At 35.5% G+C, this 24,174-nt stretch overlaps 1 protein-coding gene and 1 pseudogene across 1 annotated transcript in view; both read right to left on the bottom strand.

The window, feature by feature from the left end:
- Positions 1–24,174, bottom strand: part of THOC2 (THO complex 2) — an 85,380-nt gene that overhangs the window by 39,846 nt on the left and 21,360 nt on the right. The window contains exons 4-15 of the mRNA XM_006885061.1: positions 19,586–19,637; positions 17,815–17,885; positions 17,105–17,226; positions 16,489–16,622; positions 11,801–11,967; positions 10,970–11,062; positions 7,727–7,882; positions 7,108–7,280; positions 5,039–5,234; positions 3,897–3,938; positions 2,532–2,662; positions 2,323–2,424 (exon numbers count right to left, since the gene is read on the bottom strand). Coding sequence (XP_006885123.1) covers positions 2,323–2,424; positions 2,532–2,662; positions 3,897–3,938; positions 5,039–5,234; positions 7,108–7,280; positions 7,727–7,882; positions 10,970–11,062; positions 11,801–11,967; positions 16,489–16,622; positions 17,105–17,226; positions 17,815–17,885; positions 19,586–19,637 — 1,439 coding nt within the window. The remainder of the gene's footprint in view (positions 1–2,322; positions 2,425–2,531; positions 2,663–3,896; positions 3,939–5,038; positions 5,235–7,107; positions 7,281–7,726; positions 7,883–10,969; positions 11,063–11,800; positions 11,968–16,488; positions 16,623–17,104; positions 17,227–17,814; positions 17,886–19,585; positions 19,638–24,174) is intronic.
- Positions 21,799–24,174, bottom strand: part of LOC102846082 — a 5,795-nt pseudogene continuing 3,419 nt past the window's right edge.

Raw genomic sequence — 24,174 nt, 5'->3', positions numbered from 1 at the left:
AATGAATGGAAACCCAAAATCTCTGTAAATGTTTATGAAAATTAATAAAATATAATTCTAGGAAAAAAATAAAATAAAATAAAGTGAAACCAATGTTCCCTCAAGTCTCAAGCAAAGAAGAATGAAGAAAATCAAAGATATAAAGGCCCTTGGACCATGCAAATCCCAGTCTCCATTATTGTGAAACCAGAAGAAATAGATGGTGACAGGTCACTACTTTAGGAAAGGGAAAATAAAAAAAAACAATCTACTGTGATCAAGTTGGAAATGACTCTTAGCTGACCCTCCTAGGGTTTCAGCCTGTAAAATGCACTAGAAGGCTCATCTTTCTCCCCAAGAACAGCTAATGGATTCCAAATGCTTGCTTCTGGCTTGACAGCACAACTCCTTACCCACTAGGCCACCAGAGCTGTCTGATCAACCTAGAAAGAAATGTAACAGGAGGTACAGGATAGAACAAAGCGGGGGGGGGGGAACGACAACAACAAACAAGTGAAACAACCACGTCACTCCCGTGGCACAACATTAACCCAAAATATAGACAAGTCTGTAAGGTAAACAGCACCAGGAAGGTACACACTCTTTAGAATAAGCAATCATACAAGATCAGAAGGGCAGCCCTGTGCAGGGATTAAAAAACTTAGAAGGCAGAATGGGATTAAGAATGGAGGGCAAATGGAAATGTTAAGAACAGGACAGAAATTAGGAGTATGTTATTATATTGTGGAGACTTCAATTGATGCCACTAAACAAAAAGCATATAAACTGAGAAGAAAACCAATTTGCTGCGAACATTCATGGTAGGCTCAGTAAAATACACATTTTGAAACAGTATTCCAATGCATACAAGTAAATCCATTCTCAATGTAAAAATGTTCAAGAAATATCAAAATCATATAAGACTGTTGAGTTTACAAATATAACAAAAACCTAAGCATATTCTGAACATATTTTTCTGTCATAAATAATATTTCTTAATCATTTATTTATTTACCCATTTATATGCCTACTATGCCAGACAAAGTGTCATAAAGATAGAGATGACTACAAACAGCTTCTGCTCAAGCTAGGTCCAGCTAATGAGATTTAAAACATTTTTTAAAATTTCTATATAACCAAATACAAAGAGCAAATTATTGAATAGTACCTACTACTGAGTATAAAATGGAGGATGATATGCTAGCACTACTTCATGAACACATAAAAAATATGTTAGGACACACAAGAAACCTGGAGGTATTAAATGGATGGATAAAGAGGTGGTATAAATATAGTTATATTAATAATAATAACATAGAACACACAATTTTAAGACACAAACTTCAAATTGTCTACAAAGACATAAAACTAATATCACTCTTGTGTTTTAGGGGGTTTTTGCATTCTTTTTTTTTTTACTGAGATTTTTTATGAAAGATTATAGAGAACTTGGATTTCCATTCATTCATTGCTGTACTCTTTAATAACCGGAAAAGGGGAGTGGAGAGAAGTTTCGTTAAAAAAGTTGACTTTCAGTGGAATGTACTTGGGGCGGTGGGAGGGGTGTGGCGGGATTGTGTACAAGGGAGGGAGCTTTACTTTTCAAAGAAAGGAGTGAACTGGGGGGGGGGGGGGGGGGGGGCTGGGCGGGGAGAGAAGTGCAGCAATGAATGAATGGAAATCCAAAATCTATGTAAATGTTCATTAAAATTATTAAAATAAAAGAATTACAAAAATGTTAACTTTCCTATAAAGATAGTTGTACATAATTTAATTAGAGCATCCTAACAGAGTAGCTTTATTAAAATAATTTCTTTATATGATTAGGCATTATCTGTATGACAACAATTCAGAATAAGAGGTGCAAAGCAAAACAGACTGGGGGAAATTATGCAACAGTAAGTTTTTTTAAAGGTAAACTGGGGGGGGGGAAATGTGCAACAATGAATGAAAATCCAACTTTTCTATACATTTTCGTTAAAATCACAATAATAATAAAAGACACACACACAAAACTAACTTACTGCAGAAAAAATTCCTACATGATTACCTTGCACAAAGTAGTTAAGTGTATACACAAACTGAGCAAAGGCATATTTGTAAGCATTAAAAAGGATTCCTATTAGATTTTATACTTACACAAACATGACACTATTAAAATACTAGTTAGGAACCAAAACAAGCAAATACCACAAAAAGTAATCTGCAGTACATAAAAAATTATAGCATTAGCAAATATTTATAGATTTCCTTAAAAAATGTTTCAGACTTAAGCTACTAGATAGTATATTAGGCCGAGATTTTATTTTAGTCAATATGCAGAAAAAGAAATTCAAAACTTACTTTATTATATATTTTGCTCTGTCTATTGTTTGAGATTTAACTTTTACTAAAAGTGGGTGACTGTTATAAGTTTCGTTCTTCCATTGGCCATATAGACGGTATCTTTAAGAAGAATAAGATGAGGAATTAGAAAAAAAATAATGTTAAACACATAAAGGTTAAATACACTAGAATTAAAAACCGTTAAAAATGGGAAAATAAGTATTTACCTATACTGATATGGAAATGTTTTGAACATTCCCCATAGTTCCTCAGACATACAAGCATTGCAGTCCATCAAAGAGAGAGATGGAAGTAGTACTTGGTCAGTAATGCTAAGCAAACAGCTAAGAATAACTTCCTAAGAAGAAAAGGAGAAAAATGATTACTATGACTAGTTTTGTGAAATAATGCGTATGTGCCCAAACCATATACAATGCATATATAAAGTACAAAAAGTAATGAACCTCCTAAAAAGAGAGTTGCCTATGCATAGAAACTTCACTTTCTACCCCACAAGATAAATTTGTGACAGCATTAGATAAATTGTCATTTCTTTCTTTCTTTTTTTAAATTATTTTGTGTGCATGTACCGTCAAATCAGATCTGACTGGTACAGGAGGGTATTGCTCCTCCTTCTCCGGCAGAGCATCTGGTGGATTCAAACCGTGTACCTCTGGGATTGCAGTGCAGCTTCTTGCCACTAAGCCACCAGAGTTCCCCTTAAATTGTCATTTCTTAATCATCTATCATGCCATATTGAAATCCACTATCCTTTTCACAATGTATTCTTTTTCTTTCTTCCAACTCAATTCAATGCCTTCGAGTAGGGGCCAACTCATAGTAGACCCTCAACCAGGTTTTTTAGAGGCTATAAATCACATGAGGAGAATTCCCATCTTTCTCCCATGGAGCAGTTCGTGCATTTGAACCTCACATTTTTGAGTTACCCACTAAACCATCAGAGTTCCTTTAAAATCATAAATACAAGGAACATTAGGGACTTAATAAATAATAGAACATGCCATTAAATGAAAGGTCAACCATTCGAATCTACCAACCCACACTCCGGACAAAGATAGGCAGTCTTCTACAAAGATTTGAAATTAATGAAACTCAATAGGAGTATCTACAAGCTGCAATCAATTTGACAGAGTCAGTCTGGCGACAAAATGGTTAGAACACTCAGCTGCTGACATAAAGGTCAGGGGTTCAGAACCACCAGTCACTTCCCAGGAGACGGACGTGACCATATAGTATAGTTTTACTCTGTCTTGCAGGACCACTATGAATCTACACCGATTCCACGTGAATGGGGTTTTTTTGTTGTTCTAGTTTATCTTTTTAAGTTGATGGAAGAGAAGGGGTAGAAAGAGAAAGAGAAACTTTTATTCCCTTTCCATTCTCAACTTAGTGATCCTCAAAAAAGGAACCTATCAGTCTTACAATAGAACTCTGTATGATCTACCAAAAGCTATATTCAGTATATAATGTACAAAATAATTATTCATATATGTGATTAAAACTGGTTCACTTTACAGTATGCTGTATCTAGATACACACTATACACAAAATAGATTTTTCTAGTCTCTTACCGTTTTTTCTTTATCTTCTTGTTTGCTCCCATCAGATTGAAACTAAAATAATTTAAGAAAAATTATAAATAAAATACAAAAGATTAAAATGATGTTATCAAAGTTTAGTTTCTCTTTCAGAAAAAATGTAACTTGCACATAGTTCTATTTTATATACATGAAGATTTTAAATATAGCCATGGTTATCAGCTTAAATTTTTAAATTTCATTTCTTTTGCTAACCTCCAAAACATCCTTGACTCCCATTCATAAGCTGATTCTTGTCTTGGTCTCATTATCACAAATCAAAGCATTGTAAAACTAATCTAAGTATTTATTATAAAACTGTAGCTGCTCCACAGGAGCTACTCTTGTGTAACTTACTGCCTCTGAAAACCTACAGAAAAGTTAGCTATGAGTCAGTTATGATTTGTCAGTATATAACTATTATTTGCAAATTAGCTATATAATAAAGGTTTTGTATCCAGAATATAAAAAGAACTCTTACAGTTCTGTAACAACAACAAAAAATTTTAAAAACTTAAGCAGGACATCCTAACTAAAGATGGTCACAAATAGCAAAAAAGCACCTGAGAAGATAGACACCATCATTAGCCATCTGGGAAATAAAAGTTGAAAGCACAGTAAGATACCACTACACATTCACTAAAATGACTGACGAGATCAAGTGCTGATGCGGATGTGACATAATTTAAGCTCTAATACACTGTACCTAGGAATGCAAAATGGCCTACTTCAGAGCAATGTGACAACTTATAATTGTACAAGAATATGCATAGCCATGTTATTTGTACAATCTTCTACCAGAAACAAGCAAAAGGCTCATCATCTAATGAATGTGCATAACCCCAGGTACCTCTATAATATATTACTCACCAGTAAAAAAAGTACTATTGACACATGTAATCACTTGAGTGATTCTCACATGCAGAATTTAGTCAGGTAAATAATGAGCTATTTCAGGGTTATGTATTTGGCTGGGGGGGGGTAATATGGCACTTCCTAAAACCTCATCCACTACAACATTTGCTTAAATAAGGATCACTCTATTTTCATTTCTAGATATAGTCACACCACAAATATACTCTGCACATTTTCATTCTGAAATCAGATTCTCGGCTTGGAAGAAAAATCTTACTAACCTCCTTCATAAATGACTTGCCTATGCGAACCACCTTTGCAAATAAAATGGGATCATGAGAAAGGTGAGGACCAAGGTAACAGAACATATGGAATACGTCTCTCCTCAAATCTTCAAAGTTGTCTGCTTGTTTGGGCGCTCTCTTATTTTGCAAAGCAGTAACAGGTGAGCCTTTAGCACCTTTAGGGACACCAACTCTTAAAAAACAAAACAAAAAAAGAAGAAAAATGTAAATTCACTATATAATAATTATGGTTTCAAGTTAAAACTGTCATCTTAATCTGTAAATAAAATTTGTCTTGCTCATATTCATATTATCCCTCACTGTATTATACCAGGTAATATTCAATCAGTAGAAAATACAAAACAATACTGAACAATTAGAGCTCAAAGAATGTTTCAAATTAACTGCCTAAGAAAATGAACTCCAAGAAACGCAGGTGATGAAACTTAGGAGAAAGATGGACAATCTCCTCCTATGTGATTTACTGTCTCCGAAATTCAACAGAGTGACCCTGTGAGTCAAGGCAATGAAGTCAAGGTTGAGTGAATTGTTATAAAAATGCATATTATCTCAAGAGAATTTGTTTCCATTTTATTTAAAATCCATTCCAATACTGAAAGCACATGGTTTCAACAAAAAATTCAAAGAAAACGGATTGATCTTGGTAAGGATAAAAACCTTTGTGGCCTTCTTCACACACAAAAAAAAACAACAACATTGTAGATGACACTGGTGCAGCAGGAGGGCCTGGAAGGCCAGAGAGGCCCCAGGATGGGAGCCCATGGCAGCATGGAGGCTTAGGCAGTGGTCTGCAGGGTTGGGGTCATGGCCACAGGAGGGGCTGCTGAGCTTGAGAAGGAAAAGTCAAGGTCGTCTGGTCAAAGATATAAACATCAAATCCTTTGAGGAGATTTCTCTCCTATGTCAATCAAGGAGTCTGAGGTCATTGATTTCTTCCTGGGGATGTCCCTCAAGGATGAGGTCTTAAAAATGATGCTTGTGCAGAATCAGACACATGCTGGCTAGTGGACCAGGTTCAAGGCATCAGGTGCCATTAGAAACTGTAACAGCTGTGTTGGAATGGGCGTTAAGTGCTCCAAGGAAGTACCTACTGCCATCCATGGAGCCACTGTCCTGGTCAAGCTCTTCACTGTCCCTATGTGGTGTGGCTACTAGGGGAACAAGACTGGCAAGCCTCACATTGTTCCCTGCAAGCTGACTGGGCGCTGTGGTCCTGTGTAGGTGCGTCTCATCCCTGCACCCCACGGCACTGAAATTGTCTCCACCCCTGTGTCCAAGAAGCTGCTGTCGATGGCAGGAATTGACGACTGCTACACCTCAGACACAGGCTGCACAGCTACCCTGGGCAACTTTGCCAAGGCGACCTATGATGCCATCTCCAAGACCTACTTGACTCCAGATCTCTGGAAAGAAACTGTGTTAACCAAGTCACCCTTCCAGGAATTCAATGACCATCTTGTAAAAACCCACACCAGAATCTCTGAGCAGAGGACCCAGGCTCCAATTGTGGCCATCACATGGTGGTTTTTGTACAACAGAAATAAAGTGAATTAAGTCAGTTCCAAAAAAAACCCTTATGTGTCTGGATGGTATAAACAATTACCATACTCAGCTGCTAGCTATAAGGATGAAAGTTCAAGTTCACTTAGAGGCATCCTGAAAGAAAAGCTGAGCGATGTACTTCTAAAAAATTAGGCCAGTGAAAACGCTATAGAGCACAGTCCAATTCTGATATTCATAGGGTTATCCTAAATAGAATGGAACTGACTTTATGAAAACTAGTTAAAAACTTTAGAAATTCTCTGACCACCATTCAGAAATTCGCTGAAGAGCAACAGTCAAAAGTGGAATGGAGATGCACTACAGCATGGGTCTTAAAACATCTGGTCTAGATAACAGAAGACAAGTAACTGATTAATTTGTATCAGAATGATATACTGTGTGAATAAAACATACTCAAATATATGATTGGTTTAAGTAGACACGGTAAATGTAGTACTAAACCAGATCTAGTTAAATTATTTATAAAATATTCAGTAACATACCTTCGATAGAGAGGCTCAATTGTTATGTGAATGAGCTTGCAAATAGCAAGGGCTATTAGCTTATGTGAAGCTGCATAATATGGAGGCATCTGATCCATAATGTTTTGTGCGTGCTGCCAGTCACCAATTTTTAACAAAGCTTCTAGCAAACCAAGTTTTTGGTTGTCAGGTGGCTAAAAGAAATCAAATTGATAAACTTAGGATACAAACAGAAAAAATTAATATTTTCACCAAAAAATTGAGTTACACAGCACAATATACACCAATAATAGCTGCCATCTGTGAGAAACTCAAGAGTACTATCCTGAAAGTACATTTGGCAGGCACAAGACTGACAGTTTATAGACTCAAGATTAAATTAAGCTTCACTAAATGATATTTTTGGTCACAAGAAGGCAGAACTCACATATATTTTACTTGCGAACCCAAGAGGCATTAAAGTATAGATTACAAATTGGTGACGTCAATTTTCTTACGAATTAGTATTCAAAAACTCAGATTTCATCATATTTAAACTTTGTTAGCAAAGTATGCTTCTGGACGGTGATAAACTATTAGAATTTCAGTATCTTATTAAACCCAGAAGACAATGTTAATTTAACTAGACTGGATCACTTACCTTCTCTACTTTCTCCTCTTCTTTTTCCTTATCTTTTTCTCGTTCATCAAGTTTTTCAGAAGACAGCACAACCATTGTAAGCTTTCTAACAATTTGCTTAGCTTCCACTAGTTCTCGTTTATGTTCATCCATAATACAACTGTCAGCTGGAAGAAGCTAAAAAGAGTTCAAAGTTCATGTAACAACAATTATCAACTTGATCATATTAAAGCAAAGCACTATCTGCTCTACATTGTCTGAAAATGTAAATAAGAAGTGACCCTGAGCTCCCTTCTAAAGAAGTTTCACTTGGTTGGTATAATTTTTAAAAGGATTAATATTTGACCTGAATTTTGTTCACCCTTTAAAAATCAGACAGTTTGAAATTTAGCTTCTATCCACTAGGATCATAACAAACTGTGGCTGACTCTGAGAAGAATGGGAATCCCAGAACACTTGATCGTGCTAATGTGAAACCTATACTTGGACCAGGAGACAGTCGTCAGAACAGAGCAAGGGAACACTGCATGGTTCAAAATTGGGAAGGGTGTATGGCAGGGATGCATCCTATCTCCGTACCTTTTCAACCTATATGCAGAACAGATTATCCGGGAGGCTGGGCTCTATGAGGAGAAATGTGGGGTCAAGATTGGTGGACGATTTATCAACAATCTGCGTTATGCGGATGACACAACCCTGCTTGCTGAAACTGAAGAGGACCTGAAGCGCCTGCTGCAGAGTGTCAAGGACTGCAGCCTACAAATGGATTGAGGCTCAATGTCAAGAAGACAAAGATTCTCACCACTGGACCAACTGGCAGCATCAGGATGGATGGTGAAAAGATTGAGATTGTACACAGCTTTAGTTTGCTTGGCTCCACAGTCAACACTCTTGGCACCAGTAGCCAGCAAATTAAAAGGCGCATTGCCATGGGAAAGTCTGCTGTTAGGGACCTCTCCAAAGTGCTGAAGAGCAGTGGTGTCTCTCTGGAGACTAAGGTGCGTCTGATACAGGCCATGGTCTTCACAATCACTTGTTATGCATCAGAGAGCAGGACAATGACCAAGGAGGATAGAAGGAGAATTGATGCCTTTGAGCTGTGGTGCTGGAGAAGAGTATTGAGAATACCATGGACTGCTAGGAAAACAAACAGATTCGTCCTGGAAAGGGTTAAACCGGGTGGATCCTTGGAGGCAAGGATTCTGAGGCCCCGTCTAACATACTTTGGACATATTGTGAGGAGAGACCAGTCCTTGGAGAGGGACATCATGCTTGGGAGGGTGGAGGGACGGTGCAGGAGGGGAAGGCCCTCTATGAGGTGGATTTATTCAGTGACTGGGGTAATTGGGATGGGAGTGTCAGAGACAGTGCAATTGGCACAGGACAGAGCAGAGTTTAGGGCTGTTGTACATAGGGTCACTATGAGTCGCAAGCGACTCGACGGCACACAACAAAAACATCATCCACTAAGGGTCCTAAATTAATAATATTGTATCACTGATGCTTACCACTAGTTTACCCTATATATATATATCTCCTTTTACTTTCTGCCTCCCCCCGCCCCCCCCCAAAAAAAATCTTACATTTCCACTCTAACAGTCAAACTCTTTTATGGTATACGGATCCAATTAGGAAGAGCTACTGAACTACATAACGAAGTAAATAAATTGGGGGGAGGAGTGTCCCCTCAATTAGAAAAATTAACACCACGGCATTCACTTTTCATTTTCTAGACACCTATCTGACTTAAAACACAAACTAGTCTCTAGTTTATTTAAAAAAAGAAAATAATGTGCCTGCAGTCAACACTGTTATGACAAAGGCTCAAGCTGAAAATGATAAATGGACAGCTTTCATAAAATAACGCTAGCATAAAGTAAAACTACAGTGAGCTATAAAATATTTGTTCCTACCTTCTCCTCTTTACAAGATTACGCAATCTATTTGAATAGATAAATTTAATGAACAGGAAACAATTAGTAAATAAAAAGGAAACTGCAAACTTTTCAGTACAAATCTAATTATCAAATTTTTGTACTTTCTATTTTGCCTACCAACTTTAATACTCCCTTTTTCATATTCTCACCTTTGTATATCAATAATCCAAGTTAATCTTGAGGGCTGCTAAGGGAAGCCCTTCAAAACTTAGCTCTACCTACGTCTCCAACGTATCTCCCCTATATGCTGTTAAATGTCACCCACTTTAAGCTTCATAACTTCCCCCCAACAGTATAATGAATTCCTTCTAAATCTATTTTCCCACTCAGGTCATTTTCTAGAAAGCCTCGCATCATTTAAGCAACATCACTAGTTTCTAAAGGCCTTCCAAAATTCCCCCTCAGGCAGAGATGGTATCTACTCTCAGCTTCCACAGCAAATTTATTTGTATCTCTAATACAGCACTGATTACATAATCCAAAAGGTTCATTTCCCTTGCTATAAATGACACTTCTAAAACCTATTAAAACAGTAATTTCTATACTACAAATCTAGGTTTTTTTCCAAACTGGTAGGTTAAATTGTTAAATAAGAAGTCTTCTATCACAATAGTTCCAGTAATAAAATCACAATGTTTGTCACTTAATCCTCAGTAAAAACTCAAGAAAAAAATTAAATACATGAATAGCTCCTTATTCATCCTAAAAATCCTAGGCTCTGATGGCCTAGTCCACAGGAAGTTGTGCTGCCAAACCAAAGGCCTGTCTAGTGGTTCAAATCTACTTCAAATCCAAGATTTTCTCTCATGAGATTTACTTTCAGAAACCTGCTGAAGGATTGTTTCTAACTTGATGACAGTGAGTCAATATTCATCCCAAATGTCCATCAATAACCTTTTCTGAGAGAATGAAGAAGTATTCCATATTTGTCCATAACCAGGGTGAAACAGAAGCCTAAAATCACATTTATGAGATCTTGCCCTCTCCCCTCAGGGAAAATGGCTTGAGAGCAATTAAGAACTTCATATTCAGCTTGAAATTCCCCTAAGTGTGACCACAAGAGTAAATTCATTCAATTTTTAAAGTAAACATAAGTTAATAATGTATTTTTGTTGTGGGAACCGACCCATAGCTGATTCCTTATCACATGACAGAAGACTGGTCATCTTTCTCCTGCTGAGCAGAGATTTGAACTGTGTATCTTTGCACTGGCAGTGCAATTCCTTACTGCTAAGCCACCCTAAAAGTACTATCTGATTGGCTATTACTTGTCATCCCCACCCTTGGGTTGAACAACCAAATATTCTCATCAGACCATTTGACTTACATGTACATAAAGATCATCTAAATCAATAAGATTAAACTGTAGGAGCACTGCTGCCACTCTGTATAAAGATGATGGGGTCTCTCCACTTGGTTCCTTTAAGAAAACAAACATTTCTATTTAGTACATAAAGTAGAACTAAAACCATCTCCTTTATCAATGATTACTAAAAAATTACACTTAAAAAAACCTTTAGGCCACAAATACACTTTTTTATTTTTATTGGTTATCATTCATATATACTCATCTTAGTAAAACTTTTCAATATACCCTCCCATTTCCTTCACCTTGCAATTGGTAATCTTGCTCTGCCCTGAATGTTATCTCTCGCATTGTGAGTCAAATCTGGGTCATAACTTCCACTGGGTTTTGGAAGCTGTAAATCACACAGAACAAGACTGTCCATCTCTAATGGTCAGAGAAGCATGACGTTTAGGTTGGCAACACCATGCCACCAGAGCTCCTCTTTTGAACATTAGTTCTTCAAATACTTTTCTATCCATTTCTCTCCACTCTTCCCCTAACAAACTCCTAGCACTAAGTTAAAGGAAGTGATGTAAAAAATATTCCCTGAATCCTTTTAAGATAAAATTTAATTAAGTTTTCACATCATCACACCACATCATTCATACCACTAATTTAGAACATATTACATTGTATTGTTAGCTATCCATTTCTCTACCTCTCTGCTAAAATGAGCGTAAACCAATTACTGATAAAATTCAAAATAAAATTATACAATTTGCACTATGTATGTATGTACATGTGTGTATGTGTGTGTGTGTGTGTGTATATATATATATATTTGTACATATATATATGTTTTTTAATTACCTGATAAAACTTGAATTTGAACCCAAGAATATGACACAGTGTTTGCGGTTCACACATACTCATGTAAGATTCTAATAAAGATATAAAGAAGTCATCGTGTTCTGGCCTGCATTCAAACACTTCTAAAATGACATCCAAAACTCTATTGGGATCCAGATTAAAGCATCCTGCAAAAGATGAAATATACACAAATTTAAAAAGTGATTATACATCATTTCTACTACAGCCATTAAATTTAGGGATAACTTATATACCAAGATAAAAACAATGTTTTTTAAAAAATAACTCATTTTGCATATTTGTTTCCCATCTCCCAGAATGAAATCTCATAACTTTCAATATCAAGGCCAGGACCCAAGTTCTACAGATAACAAATGTGACTTGCCCAGGATCACAAAGTGAGTTAAAGCATGACTGAAGCTCAAAAAGTGTGATTGAAGTATATTAAAATTTCTTCTATGCCACACTGTCTCATCAGTTCCTAATCACTTGAAATAGTGAGGATATTCATAATTTTAATTTATAAAATATGAAAATGAAACAATGCATTATCCAAATAAGGCAGCTAATGCTTTTCTTAAATCTTTACGCAAAGGTATTTGGAATGTTGATTAAAGGTTCTAGTTCATTAATATGAACCATTATTTATAAACTCAGTTTTTTAAAAGGTTATCATATATAGTCAGTAGAGTACACAACATAATTTTTACCACTAATTTATATCTTTTTGGCAGCACCTTAAAAGGAAGAAAGGTATACTGCTGATACTAAAAAGATTCAAGAATTCAAAGGAACTGAGGCTACAACAAAAGAACATAAAATGATACAAGAAACATGAAGAAAGCCAAAAACTCAGGTATCACAGGAAAAGTGGGCAAAAAACCCACTCAATCATTACTGAATGGATAGTCATGTTACTTATACTTGTGAATCTCCTAGGGTGTTCAACAGCTGACAGACAGAATTGGTAAATATCTGGACCAGCCAGACTACAGTTAATTTACTATATGCATCTGAGTTCAGCTGTTACCATAATTTCATTAGACTATAATCACATCATATGACCTTATGAGAATTCAACCATTTAAACACCAGGGGGAGGGGAAGAGATAAGTAATTGGAACAATATAGGCAATTCCACCAACCATTTCTCTTAACAAAACAGATGATTATGAACCAGAGTGTGCACTGTCTATGAATCTATGTTCCCTCCATTTATGCAATTCCCACAAGCTTATTAGGATTGTAGAATTTTTAAATTATATTTTATTAGACATAACCCATAAATTAAAATTAGGCACTTCACTGGAATAAGCAAATAAATAGTGATTTCTTATATTGTTAGAAGAGAAAAAAACCTCTTTGGAGAGATGTCTGATACTTCATAAACTTACAGGATATTTTTTACCTCAGCCCTTTATAAGAGGAGATTTCTAGTGTTACATCTATTACCTCCAGATTTATATTAAATATCTTATTCACAGTGTCTTAGAAATCACTTTTTAGAAAAGTAAAATTCAAATATAAAAAGTATTGTTTTAGTTTTTTTAGATCTAAATTTAAGAACACATTTTCTCCCATTTCTCATTTTAAGGGAAAAAAAAGATGAAAGATCAGATCATATCTTACTAAAAGGTAATCTAGATTTTGACAAATTCTCTAAAACTATGTTTCCTTAAACTTCTGAAGGAAAAATGGAAATGTCTAAATATTTTACATGGAAATGTCTAAATATTTTACATGCTCTTCCACAAAAAAGTAATGTGATTTATCTATGTAAAAAGACTCCAAAATAACAACTGGACCTCTCACGTGACTTTAAAATATCCTTTAAAAAGGTACCAGCACTATGACAAACTTTCTTTAAAAGTTAAACATAAATCAACTATACTAACTCAGTGACTCAATATCTAGTATGCACCCAAAAGGAAATTGTCTATGTACATATAAAGGCTTGTCCAAAAATATTCACAGTAACTTTATTTCTAACAGGAAATGCCTATCTTATCCTAAGATAAATGGATAATTGCAATTGAATATAAATGTAGCATATACAGTGGCGTACTACTGAACAATAGGAAGAAATTAATAATTCCAAAAGTCAACATGGAAGAATAAAAAATTAATCAGGCTGAATAAAATATGAAAAGACAAAAAAATTTACACTATTGATGGCTACCAAAGAAATAACCAAGACAGCTACCTAGCCAACTGACTAGAAGAGATTAATAATTATTCCCACCCTCAAAAAAGGTTATCCAACAGGAGGCGGAAATTATCAAGTAATATCACATGGGAGCAAAAATTAAAGATTATCCAAAGAACTTCCACACAAGTTCGACCTGGGTTTAGAAGTGGCTACAGCACCAGGAAGATCACTGTTGATGTCAGATGGATCTTGGCTGAAAGTAGGGAATACCTGAAGAATGTCTATTTGTGTTTTACTGACTTTGCAAAGGCATTTGACTATGTGGCTCACAACAAATTATGGCTAACAATGAGAAAAACAAAAATCTCAGAACACACAATTGTACTCATATGAAATCTGTAACTAAACCAAGAAACTAATGTCTAAACAAAATGTGGAAACACTCCACGGTTAAAATGAGGAAAGTTTTGTGCCAGGGTTGTCTCCTTTTCCCCTATCTATCCAATCATTCAAAAAGTTGAAATTTATGAAGAATATGGAATCAGGATTACAGGACTCATCAATAACCTGCATTATGCAAATGAGAGGAAGACTCCCAACCAGACAGAATGACACAAGGACTGCAACAAGGGCTTGAGTATGTCAGAGATGGTGAGGATGGCACAAGATAGGATAGGGTTCAGTGAGTCACAGAGTCATAACCATAACGAGTCATAATCAACTCAACAGCACCTACCAACAATAACTTAAACATGGTTTGAAATGCAAAGGTACTAGAAAGACAATTTGCTCACATAGATCTGATTAGCATCACACAGAGTTTAAAGTGGATACTCTTGACACTTGAGCTAACTGCAAAAGTCATGAAAAAATTTCTGTATATAAGAGGACCCATGCACTTCAAATCCATTGCTGTTCAATGGTCAACTGTACAAGGAAGAATACTAAAAAGAAAAGTTGATAGTAAAGGAGTATTTACATGCTTCTTTTTTTTCTATAATTATATTTTATTAATTTTCATAAACATTTACAGAGATTTTGGGCTTCCAATCATTCATTGTTGCACTATTCTCTCTACCCTCCTCCCAGTTTGTTCTTGTCCAAATGCCACAGTGCTTGTCAAAGCCAGTTCTGATTAATCTTCTTTGTCAGTGTGTCCTTTGCCATTCCCTATCACTCCTCCCTGAGAGAGACTTCACCCTGAGTCATAAGGAAAAGGGGACGGCGTATTCTCTTAGCTACTTCCTGCTGAAAAGGGACGCTGTGGGTTTCAGGGTGAAGATCTTCTCTCACTACTCTAAAGGGCCCCTTTGGCAGTAGGAAACACATAGACTATTATGGAGACTGATTTTGGAATTTAGATGCACTCTTAAAGGAGTATTTACATGCTTCTGAAGCTAGATCAAAAGTGCTGTATGAAAACGTACAGCCCACACCAAAAGGAACAGAAAGGAATTCCAAAATGTGGACTAAATAAAAGGCATCAAGATTGGCAAATAGATGGCTAAACTGTCACTATATGCAAAATGTGGATTAATAAAATGGGTCACTGCTATTCAGCAACCAAAGGCCCTGCAGGCCTAGTAAGCCACCACTTTAGGGGTTAAAGGGACAAAAGAAAAAAGTGGCAAAGAGGGTAGAGCAGCTCAAAGCAAAGAGAAAATTTAACGTAAAAGCTCATTACCTTCTATACTTGTTGGTCACTAAAATCTTAAGCTAAAAATAGAATAGCTATAATATATAGTTTTATCTGGGTCCTTACACTGCACTGATGAAAGGGGATAAGGAATATATCACCTCCTTGCTCTTCCTTACTCCTATATAAACTCCAAAAAAGAGACAAAGAACTGAGAAAGTGAATACAGGCATCTCCTAAAATTTAACCAATGAGGCAGAGAATATGGCTTCTGTGACAAGTCTCAAAACCTAAGGCACCTGGACGTTGAAGATTCTTCCCTAAGATAGTATAACACCTAATAAATAATAACAAACTCCTTTCTAGAACAGCCAGGGTGGCTGTGTTTTTCTACATACATCTATACTGCCAACAGATCCCAGCAATTTCTCCAATGTCCAATGCAAATAAAAAGAAAAAATAGTGCCAGAAATTCTGTCTAAAAGTTAGGTAGAATAACACTTTCACAACATCTGCTTCACTTACCTGACAGGGATGGAAAGATAAAAACGAAGTATCTTTTTAAATTATTTTAAAAATTACATTAAAAAGAATTTAACTCCAAATTGTAATATTTCTATGAAAATTTTCTTTTCTATCCTCTTCAAAATGACTGGAAATAGTTAAAAAAATGAAACAAATGCAGAAGTACTAAAAAGCAAGAATCATTACAAATACATAGGTAATAGCAATAAAGATTTTGGATAAATTTTATCCCATTAGGCTGATAAAATCTTAAAAGTACAGGCTAGAAAATTCTTTCATCTCAATTTTGGAAAAAATATACTCATTTTAATTTTATGAATATTCTTCAATTGTTTAGAAGTTATCTTAAAAATAATATACTAGATAGATATGCCTTACCTATTAAAGATTTGATATTTTCTAAGATTAAATCACTAGTAATATTTCCAGATAAATCTTGCCCCAATTCAGCAATCAGCTTGGCATAACCTTCATTCTCTTCTCTTAATAAATTGAATTTTTGCTGCTTATAACTGAAATTAGATAAACAGTAAAGGGACAAAATTAATTTCAATTAATCACTGAATTTTCTTATTTAACTTATAATAGTCATAAGAGGTGCCAAAATTTTACCTTGTGTATCTTTCAGATACCAACCTTTCATAACAAATAGCCCAATACTAATTACACAGGAAAACTAGTAATACAATGACAGAAAATTGCTACTACCAAAGAACAGTGACATACTATTATTTACGGCATTGAATAAAAATACACTCAAGAGTACAGCTTTAATTATAAATTACTGGTAACAATAAAAGCGCTGAATATTATTTCACTTCTAATCAGATAAAATTAACATTGGTTTTAAAAAAGTACGTTTATGGGTAAACTGATAATTTTCAGCAAGATAAAATGATAAAAGCAGTAAGAAAATCTTTATCTTTGGAATCTGCTAGTATTCAAAATGTGACACTCAGCTATTAAATTTTCAACATAAGACACATGGACTTACAAAAGTTTTGTCTTGATTTTAACTGACTTTTGATTGAACTGCTGTGATTGTTTGATAAGCCCCAGAGATTCCAATGTTTCTGGATCCAGGCGCTCCTTCAGAACTGTGTCTGAAACTAAATACTGCATTGAAAAATATTAAAGATGATTTATTCCTCAGCATTCCAACTGTGTGCATTCATAAAGTTAAATTTTAAATTACATTTCCCAAATATGAATATATAAAAATAACATTCCATACATTTCAATAAACATATTAAAAATTTATAAAAATGCTTGGAATTTCAATTTAACAGAATACAGCACTTCAGCCTATAAGTTTCTACAATTCTAGTACAGAAAAAAAAATCAAGGGCTGCTTTGAAGTCCCAGTAATATCATTTCTCCTTGATTCTTAATTTATGAACATAAAATAGTTTACTAGACATTATGACAAATTTTAGAATTTATTATTTCTCAGTTTAAAGGCAAAATCATTCCTATTCCCTTTATGATTGCTTACTTTTTATTAGTTAAGAACTTATTAAAACACTAAACAAAGGATATCACTAAGTCTTAAATGTATGCTTTAAGGAATATAGTAACATGCCTATCTTATGACATCTTATTTCACAAAATATCCTATCTCAAAGTGGTCAAAATTCTTCTCCATTACCATGCAGTTAGAATTGTTTGGTGAGGAAAAACTTTAAAAAAACAATTCATACTTACCAAACATGCTAATACCAATTGTGTAAAATAGTCTCTCTTACTTTTTTCTTCTAAACAATTGGTCTCAATATCTATAATGATAAGGGGGGAGAAAGAAGTTTAGTTGGATTTTTCCCCTTAAATTTAGTACAATAAAAAACTTTAAGAAACAGGTAATTTTTAAATGTCTCACTCTGAACTGACAAAAATTTAAAACAAATATTCTTATGATGGATGGAGATGAGATTGAAACTGTCGACAATTTCATCTTACTTGGATCCAACAGTTAACACCCCTGGTATCAGTAGTCAGGAAATAAGGAGACTCATTGCACTGGGAAAGTCTGCAGTTAGGAATCTTTCCACATGATTGAGGAGTAATGATATCACTTAAAGACTAAGGTATGTCTGATTCAGGCCATGGACTTTATCACTTGCAATGCATCTGTGAAATGGGCAATGAATAAGGATGACAGAATTGATGCCTTTGAGTTATGGTGCTGGAGAAGAGAACTGAATATCGTATGGACATCAAAAAGAACCACCAAATATGTCTTGGAAAGGATGCAGCCAGAGTACTCTTTGGAGACAAGGATAATACTCATTTACTTTGGGTATTTTGCTAGGAGAGGGACATGATACTTGGAAAGGTGAAGAGCTGGTGAAGAAGAGGAAGACCCTTGACCAGGTGGATTGACACAGTGATTGCAGCAATGGGCTCTAGTGCATCAGGAAGTGTGAAGAATGACACAGGATAGAACAAGGTTCAGATCTGTTGTTTGTATGATCACTATGAGTCTTACTTGCTTGATGGCACCTAACGACATTACAGAATTATAAAATTGATTTGTTAAAGTCTTATCAAAATTATTGTACTTAATGTTATTTTAATCAAGATCAAAAATTAAAGAAGCAAATTTCAAAATAAATAAAAAAATATATATATGTATGTATTTTCTTTTTATTTATTTTTTTTGTTCGCTCCCCTGTATGTATGTATTCTTTTAAATCCACTCTTCCCATGGAGGGACACTATCTTCTGTTCTAAATTGAAGATATATATATTTGAAGACAGAGAGGTATAAGATATAGATATATAGATATATATATATATATATATATATATATAGATATATATTTAGCCTGCATAAATTCTTCCTTATTATAGAGAAATTAATATTTATAACGGTCGTTTCTCATCCCGAAAACAACATATTTTTTACTACTTTGGTTCCTACTATTTACAAAATTAAAAAGAATCAAAACAACACAATTGTGAAATGACTATCTAGAGTACCTAAATTTAGGATTCTGCTATCATTCACTGATAACTTACACTAAATAGATTATTTGTTTACTACAATCCCAGTTACGGAGACTAATTCAAAGACAGAATAACTGGCTTCTTTGCTTGAAATTATTTCACTTAGCTCCTCTTTATATGAATATATATTGTTAAAATTCCAACCTGTTTTAATTATACTAAAAGTTAGAGTAGTTAATGAAGTGATTTGTATTGACATTAGATTTATAAAACTGTATTCTCTCTGAAGTAAAAGACAAACATTTTTTGTTCACACCTGTATTCTGTGCATACAAGAACCAGATTTATAGTAATTCCCCTTTTTTATTATGCATTTTGAAAAAAAGAAATATTTTTAAATGTGCAAAGATATTTATATATTTGTAAAAATATGAAAAATAGGAAAAAAGCATTTTATTTAACACAGACCACCATTTAATCAAACACTATTACACGTAAAATAAGCCCAAATAAAGTAAAATAAGCTTACCTAATATGCAGAAAACATCTGCAAGAATTGAAGGCATATCTTCACGAAATTCCTAATTAAAAAAAAATATTTTTAGTGAACAGAAAAATAAATCAACAAGTATTATATACCACTCCAGTAAAGTTTAAACAAAAATCCCAAAACAATGTGCTGACAAATGTTAAAATTTTTTTAGTTAACACAGAGAAAACATGCTGTTGTTGTTGCTATGTATTGACTCAAAACTAATGCAGAGCTGACTTTCCAATGTTGTTGTTGTTGCTGTTATGTGCCGTCGAGTCGCTTGCGACTCATAGCGACCCTATGTACAACAGCCCTTAACTCTGCTCTGTCCTGTGTCAATCTCACAGCCTCTGACACTCCTATCCCGATTACCCCAGTCACTGAATCAATCCACCTCATAGAGGGCCTTCCCCTCCTGCGCTATCCGTCCACCCTCCCAAGCATGATGTCCTTCTCCAAGGACCGGTCTCTCCTTACAATAAGTCCCAAGTATGCTAGAGGGAGCCTCAGAATCCTTGCCTCCAAGGAACCTCCAGGTTTAACTCTTCCTAGGATGAATCTGTTCATTTTCCTAGCAGTCCATGGTACTCTCAATACTCTTCTCCAGCACCACAGCTCAAACGCATCAATTCTCCTTCTATCCTCCTTGGTCACTGTCCAACTCTCTGATGCATAACAAGTGATTGCAAAGACCATGGCCTGTAACAGACACACCTTAGTCTCCAGAGAGACACCATTGCTCTTCAGTACTTTGGAGAGGTCCCTAACAGCAGACTTTCCCATGGCAATGCGCCTTTTAATTTCCTAGCTACTGGTGCCAAGTGTTGACTGTGGAGCCAAGCAAACTAAAGCTGTGTACAATCTGAATCTTTTCACCATCCATCCTGATGTTGCCAATTGGTCCAGTGGTGAGAATCTTTGTCTTCTTGACATTGAGCCTCAATCCATATTGGAGGCTGCAGTCCTTGACCCTCTGCAGCAGGTGCTTCAGGTCCTCCTCAGTTTCAGCAAGAAGGGTTGTGTCATCTGCATAACGCAGATTTTTGACAGATCATCCACCAATCTTGACCTCACATTCCTCTTCATAGAGCCCAGGCTTCAGGATAATCTGTTCTGCATATAGGTTGAAAAGGTATGGAGATAGGACGCATCCCTGGCGGGCACCCTTCCCAATTTTGAACCATGTGGTGTTACCCTGCTCTGTTCTGATGACTGCCTCTTGGTCCAAGTATAGGTTTCGCATTAGCACAATTAAATGTTCTGGGATTCCCATTCTTCTCAGAGTCAGCCACAGTTTGTTATGATCCACACAGTCAAACACCTTTGCACAGTCAATGAAACAGATAACTATTCCTCTGGTAATCCCTGCTTTCAGCTAAGATCCATCTAACATTAGCTACAATATCCCTAGTACCACGACCCCTTCTAAACCAAGCCTGGACTTCCGGCAGTTCTCAGCTGATGTGCTGTTCCAGTCATTTTTGGATAATCTTTAGTAGAATCTTGCTTGCATATGAAATCAATGAGATTGCTCTATAGTTTCCACACTCTGTTGGGTCACCTTTCTTTGGGAAAGGAACAAATATCGATCAGTCGACCAAGTGGTCGTTCTCCAGATTTCTTGGCACAACTTGGTGAGCACGTCCAGGGCAGCATCTGTTAACTGAAATATGTCAATTGGTATACCATCTATTCCTGGGGTCTTATTTTTTGCCATTTCCTTCAAAGCAGCCTGAATTTCTTTCATCACCATAGGCTCTTGCTCATATGTTGTTTCAGAAAATTCTTCTATGTCTGCCAATTCCTTTCGATACAGTGATTCAGTTTATTCTTTCCATCTTCTTTTAATACTTCCTGGATCATTTAATATTCTGTCAAACGCATCCTTGATTATAGCAACTCGAGGTTTGAATTTGTTCTTCAGTTCCTTGAGCTTAAGAAATGCTGAGTGAGATCGGCCCTTTTGATTTTCTGACTCCAACTCCTTGCACATTTCATTGCAATATTTTACTTTGTCATCCCGTGCTGCCTTTTGAAATCTTCTATTCAACTCTTTGGCATCTTGAATTCTTCCTTGTGCTTTGGCTGACTCTCCAATAGGTTTTTTAAATTCAGTAAATCAAACAGGAAGAGACTGCCCATCTTTCTCCCATGGAGCAGCTGGTGGATTTAAATTGTGAGCTTTGGTTTGGCAACACAACTCCACACCGCTAAGCCAGCAGAGCAAATATAAATGGAGAAAATAAGAAAATTTCAATGCCTGGCTTGGAAACGCCTGATAAAAAGGAAAAAAGAAAAACCCAAACAAAAAAAAACCCACAAAAAAAAAAACAAAACCTAAAACACCTAAATAAGTACCTCAGGAAATATTAAAGAACATAAAGAAATAATAATTTTTTTCCTAGTAAAGTTGAGAGCGAACTATGAAAATTTGACTGCCACACACCTACCCTAAAGCAACACAGTTAAAAAATAATACATTTTGCTTTCAAAATTTTAAAAACTATAACTCATGACTGGATCAACACTGATATGTCTACACATAGACACAAAGAAAAACACAGCAAAGAATAGAAATTTTTAAAACAGAAGTTATAAACTGCTATGCCATAAAAGATATTTCTAATTATTCATTAATACTTGTAGTCTTTGGAGATGCTGATTAAATATTCCCTTAATTTCTAGATGACAACTTAAGTATTTATTCTAGATTTTTTTTGCCTGACTTCTCACCCTAATTCCCAATCATAAAAAATTTTCAACTAATAAAAGGAAATCAAATCTCATTATTGTAACCAGTAGTTTTCTGGACTATATCCACTGCTACCAAGTCCTATTCCTAGTAACCCTCCTCCGGGTTCCCAAGGTTGAAAATAAATAAGGTCTGATCAGGCTACAAATCCTTATGGAAGGAGAATCCCCATCTTTCTCCTGTGGAGTAGCTAATAGATTAGAACCATCAAGTTCTGGCTTTAGTAGCCTGACACGTTAGGCACTGTGCCACCAGGGCTTTCTGGCACTGTAGCACCCCTAAAGTTAGCCTATTTTCAGGGACTAGTAGAAGGGTGCATAATTCTCAAGGGGGGGAAACCCTAGTAGCTGCAAGGAGATACAAAAGATTTGTTTCTGTGGCTAACATGGAACAGTATATATATATACTATTAGAAGAGATTCAGATGGCGCAGTCCCTAGAGAGTTTTGCTGCTAACTCCAAGGCCAAGGGTCTCTGTCAGTTCAAAAGCACCATTATCTCTAAGGGAGAAAGCTGGTCAATCTCCTCCCACGTGACTTACAGCCTTGGGAATCCAATGACGAGTGATCAATCAATGAGCTGGTTCTGCCTTGTTGGCACTAAGTGAATGACAGTACTATGAGAAAGCTTAAGAAAGGCAGTCAGTTGCAGAAGTACCTGTAAGTACAGCATCAAGGACTCAAAGAGAAAGGGAAGCTAAAAAAAATGAATACACACACATACAAAGTTCACCTATTCACTTTCAGTAAAAGGGAAAATACTTAAGATTTTATAAGCACTAGGTCCCACATCAATGTACTTATTATAAAAGCTGTTCTCGTGTGAGTAGGTATTTTTTTAAAAAAAGGAAAATCAGTTCAAAAACTAGCCTACTAGAGTTGAACATGCTTTTTAAAAAAATGAGGTGTAAAAGTTCAAATTTAACTGGTGATTTATAATAGGCACTCTTAAATGTAAAGCACATCTTCCAATTCAAATACTAAAACAATCGTGAAAAGTATCTAGAGTGAATCTAAGTTAATTTTCTAATAAATGAAAGAATGAAAACAAAATAACCATTTTCGAAAACACAATGTACATGAGCAATAATATAAAGAAAAAAATTACAACAAAATCTACTTATTGCCAGAACCAACTGGCAACAGCTGAAAACTTGTAGCAAGTCAAATGTCAGAGTTGTGAAACTTCAATTTAAAATAATTTCATTCCCAATCTTTAAAATATATTTCATTTCCAAACATAAGTACAAATAAAAGAAAATTAATTTGATATGCTATACTGGGAGAAAAAAACAGTTTAGCCATCTTTGCTGTTGTTGTTTTTATTAACCTTTTTTTTAATTAATTTTTTAGAGGTTTTTTTTGTTTTTTTATATATATACAAGACACATTAATCCATTAAATTTGAGGACACAGTACAAAAACAAAAACCAAAAAAACACTTCAACTAATTCATCTGACAAAGCTGTTCATATTCATGACGCCATTTTTTTGTTGTTGTTGTTGTTTTCCTAATAATAAAGGAGGAGACTTAGGGCTGTTGGGCTGATATATATTTGGGAGGGTCCCCTTTCCCACTTCACCTAACCACCACCAGGGTGAACAGGAGGAGAAGGAAGGGTAAGACCCACAGCAAAGTTTCATAATCTTGAATGCGAAGGGGAAAGAGGAAGAGGAAAGGAACAAAAAAAAGAAAAAGAAATACAAATCCTATAATACATACAACAGGGTTAGGATGGTATGGGAATGGGACAGACATGAAGCTGAGGCATGGGGTGGGCTGCAGGACTGGGAGGCAACAGCACCTCCCCACATTCCTTTTTCTCTTTGATGTT

Source organism: Elephantulus edwardii, unplaced genomic scaffold (assembly GCF_000299155.1).
Source record: "Elephantulus edwardii isolate Elephantulus edwardi_28Jun2011 unplaced genomic scaffold, EleEdw1.0 scaffold00040, whole genome shotgun sequence".
In the NCBI taxonomy this organism is placed as follows: domain Eukaryota; kingdom Metazoa; phylum Chordata; class Mammalia; order Macroscelidea; family Macroscelididae; genus Elephantulus; species Elephantulus edwardii.
Note: the sequence above shows the minus strand (reverse complement) of the source record. Positions and strands in the feature narration are given on the sequence as shown.